Genomic DNA, 3,443 nt, shown 5'->3' with positions numbered 1-3,443 from the left:
TCAAGAAGGCGGTGCTGAATCTGGGTGTTGGGACTGAGATAAGGTGGGAGGAGGGGAAATGAGGAAGCTGGAGAAATCTATATCCATCCCGTGTGGTTGGAGGGTTCCAGCTATCGTATTCCCAGCGCCCCTCCCCCAAATTCCCTTCCCCTTTTATCTCAGCCCTTTTATCTCAGCCCACTTGGCACACCAGCCTCATTCTTGAAGAAGGGCTTATGCCCGAAATGTCGATTCCACTGCTCCTCGGATGCTGCCTGGCCTGCTGTGTTTTTCCAGCACCACACTTTTCAACTCTGGTCTCCAGCATCTGCAGTCCTCACTTTCTCCAAATAGATGGTGACACCTTGCAAAAATGTCCATATTACAGATGAAGAAATGCTGGATGTCTTGAAATGCATAAAAGTGGATAGATCCCCAGACCTGATCAGGTGTACTCAAGAATTCTGTGGGAAGCAAGGGAAGTGATTGCTGGGCCTCTTGCTGAGATGTTTGTGTCATCGATAGTCACAGGTGAGGTGCCAGAAGACAGGAGGTTAGCTAATGTGGTGCCACTATTTAGGAAAGGTGGTAAGGACAAGCCAGGGAACTATAGACCGGTGAGCCTGATGTTGGTGGTGGGTAGGTTGTTGGAGGGAATCCTGAGGAATAGGGTATACATGTATTTGGAAAGGCAAGGACTGATTAGGGATAGTCAACATGGCTTTGTGCATGGGAAAGCATGTCTCACAAACTTGATTGAGTTTTTTGAAGAAGTAACAAAAGAACTGATGAGGGCAGAGTGGTAGATGTGATCTATATGGACTTCAGTAAGGTGTTCGACAAGGTTCCGCATGGGAGACTGGTTAGCAAGGTAAGATCTCACGGAATACAGGGAGAACTAGCCATTTGGATACAGAACTGGCTCAAAGGTAGAACACAGGGTGGTGGTGGAGGGTTGTTTTTCAGACTGGAGGCCTGTGACCAGTGGAGTGCCACAAGGATCGGTGCTGGGCCCTCTACTTTTCATCATTTATATAAGTATTTGGATGTGAGCATAAGAGGTATAGTTAGTAAGTTTGAAGATGACACTAAAATTGGAGGTGTAGTGGACAGTGAAGAGGGTTACCTCAGATTACAACAGGATCTGGACCAGACGGGCCAATGGGTTGAGGAGTGGCAGAAGGAGTTTAATTTCGATAAATGCGAGATGCTGCATTTTGGGAAAGCAAATCTTATCAGGACTTATACACTTAATGGTAAGGTCTTAGGGAGTGTTGCTGAACAAAGAGACCTTGGAGTGCAGATTCATAGCTCCTTGAAAGTAGAGTCGCAGGTAGATAGGATAGTGAAGAAGGCATTTGGTATACTTTCCTTTATTGGTCAGAGTATTGGGTATAGTAGTTGGGAGGTCATGTTGTAGCTTTACAGGACATTGGTTAGTCCATTTTTGGAATATTGCATGCAATTCTGGTTTTCTTCCTATCCAAAGGATGTTGTGAAACTTGTAATGGTTCGGAAAAGATTTACAAGGAAGTTGCCAGGGTTGGAGGATTTGAGCTATAGGGAGAGGCTGAATAGGCTGGGACTGTTTTCCCTGGAGTGTCAGAGGCTGAGGGGTGACCCTATAAAGGTTTATAAAATCATGAGGGGCATGAATAGGGTAAATAGACAAGCTCTTTTCCTTGCGGTGGGGGAGTCCAAAACTAGAGGGCATAGGTTTACGGTGAGAGGGGAAAGATATAAAAGAGACCTAAAGGACAACCTTTTCACGCAGAGGGTGGTACGTGTTTGAAATGGGCTGCCAGTGGAAGTGGTGGAGGCTAGAATAATTGCAACATTTAAAAGGAATCTGAATAGGTATATGAATAGGAAAGGTTTGGAGGGATGTGGGTTGAGTACTGGCAGGTGGGACTAGATTGGGTTGGGATATCTGGTCGGCATGGATGAGTTGGACCGAAGGGTCTGTTTCCCTGCTTTACATCTCAATGACTCTATTTCTCATTTATAGGGCCCCCAGGAGTCATGGGACTGAGTAAGAATGGGCGAGATGGAGCACAAGGGGACCCAGGCCCTCCAGGAGAGTCAGGACGACCTGGAAGAAATGGCGCTATGGGAACACCAGGAATCTGCGATACCTCGGCCTGCCAGGGAGCTATTGCAGCAGTAAAATCAGGGTCTCCTAAAAAGTCATGAAGAGTGTGATCACATAAGAAAATAAGAAGATAACTTGAAACGAAGCCCAGTTCCTCCTGAGATTGAGTGAATCGAAAGAGACAACAAAATCAAGGACAATTTATCAACATTTTGGCTCCTGATATCTAAATGTCTTATAAATATGTTTGAGAAGGTGCTAAAAACAGACACTTTGCTTTTTACCATATGTTCCTTCATCATTTTTCCAATTCTGTTTGAGATCTGTAAAGACTATCTGCCTTTTCTGGTTCGAATGTTCCGTTTTTTAAAATACTTATTTCTTTAGTTTGGCTCCTCCATTTGCTCTCATTGTTTCTTACAAAATACTATTAATTAGAAATGCTTACCTCAATTAGACACACCCTATTGTAATTATTGGTGTTACAACATCTGAACTGTGAGGGGTTACACTGTACATATGATATAAATCTAATGGTTATAGTGTTTTGTATAGTACCCTAAATTTAAAACCAGCAACTCTAAATTTCAGACATTTAAGTAACCAGTGTTATCGACAAATGAGATTTATAGTATTTGTGCCCACATTTTTTTCTCTTTCCTGAATGTTCATTTTTCCTAGTTTAATAATTTTTTTGTGGAAATTACAAGTTTTTGTGAATTCTAAGTAACAATTTATGGCTTGTTGTTACTATATTCTGTCCCATTTTGTAACATTTTCCATAAATTAATAAATCCCTGTCATACTCCTGCATCCACAATGAACGGTAACCAATTAGTATCCTTGATTTTAAAATAATATTTATTAATTGTGGGTGCCTGTTGTCTGTAAAATAAAGCTGTTACCACCATCTGTTGTAAGATAATGAATAAAGCCACTTTTCAGAAAAAAAGAAAACTTAACTCAGTCCCAGCAATTGACAATAAACTAAGTTCCAGCTCAGACAAGAAGGCAGTCCTATGTATATATGAACATCAGCTTGTATATTAAGAGGAAGATGAGATTTTTTTTTAAGCACATCAAATTAGTGATCTGGAATTTGCAACCTGAAAGGGCATTGGAACCAGATTCAAACATAACTTTCGTAAGAAAGTCAAAAGAAAAATCAGTGGTGAGCCCAAGGACCGGAAAAGAAATTGATATCAAAAAGTGGAAAAAGCAAAATAGTACAATGGGGAAATGGAATGGGTTCACTGGATAATTTTGCAAAGGAGCTGAATCATGTTAAACACCAGAGGTTAAAAGTTACTTAGATACATTTCAGGCATGTACTTTTCTGGTCACAGTTTTATTTCAACTTACACCTTACAGG

The 3,443-nt window shown here is 41.4% G+C and overlaps 1 protein-coding gene across 1 annotated transcript in view; it reads left to right on the top strand.

The window, feature by feature from the left end:
• Positions 1 to 2,981, top strand: part of col9a3 (collagen, type IX, alpha 3) — a 169,618-nt gene extending 166,637 nt beyond the window's left edge. Inside the window, exon 32 of the mRNA XM_043710900.1 lies at positions 1,988 to 2,981. Within this exon, the coding sequence (XP_043566835.1) occupies positions 1,988 to 2,172 (185 nt within the window). The 3' untranslated portion in view covers positions 2,173 to 2,981. The remainder of the gene's footprint in view (positions 1 to 1,987) is intronic.
• The last annotated feature ends 462 nt before the right edge of the window (positions 2,982 to 3,443 follow it).

Source organism: Chiloscyllium plagiosum, chromosome 20, assembly GCF_004010195.1.
Source record: "Chiloscyllium plagiosum isolate BGI_BamShark_2017 chromosome 20, ASM401019v2, whole genome shotgun sequence".
NCBI classification, from domain to species: Eukaryota; Metazoa; Chordata; class Chondrichthyes; order Orectolobiformes; family Hemiscylliidae; genus Chiloscyllium; species Chiloscyllium plagiosum.
Note: the sequence above shows the minus strand (reverse complement) of the source record. Positions and strands in the feature narration are given on the sequence as shown.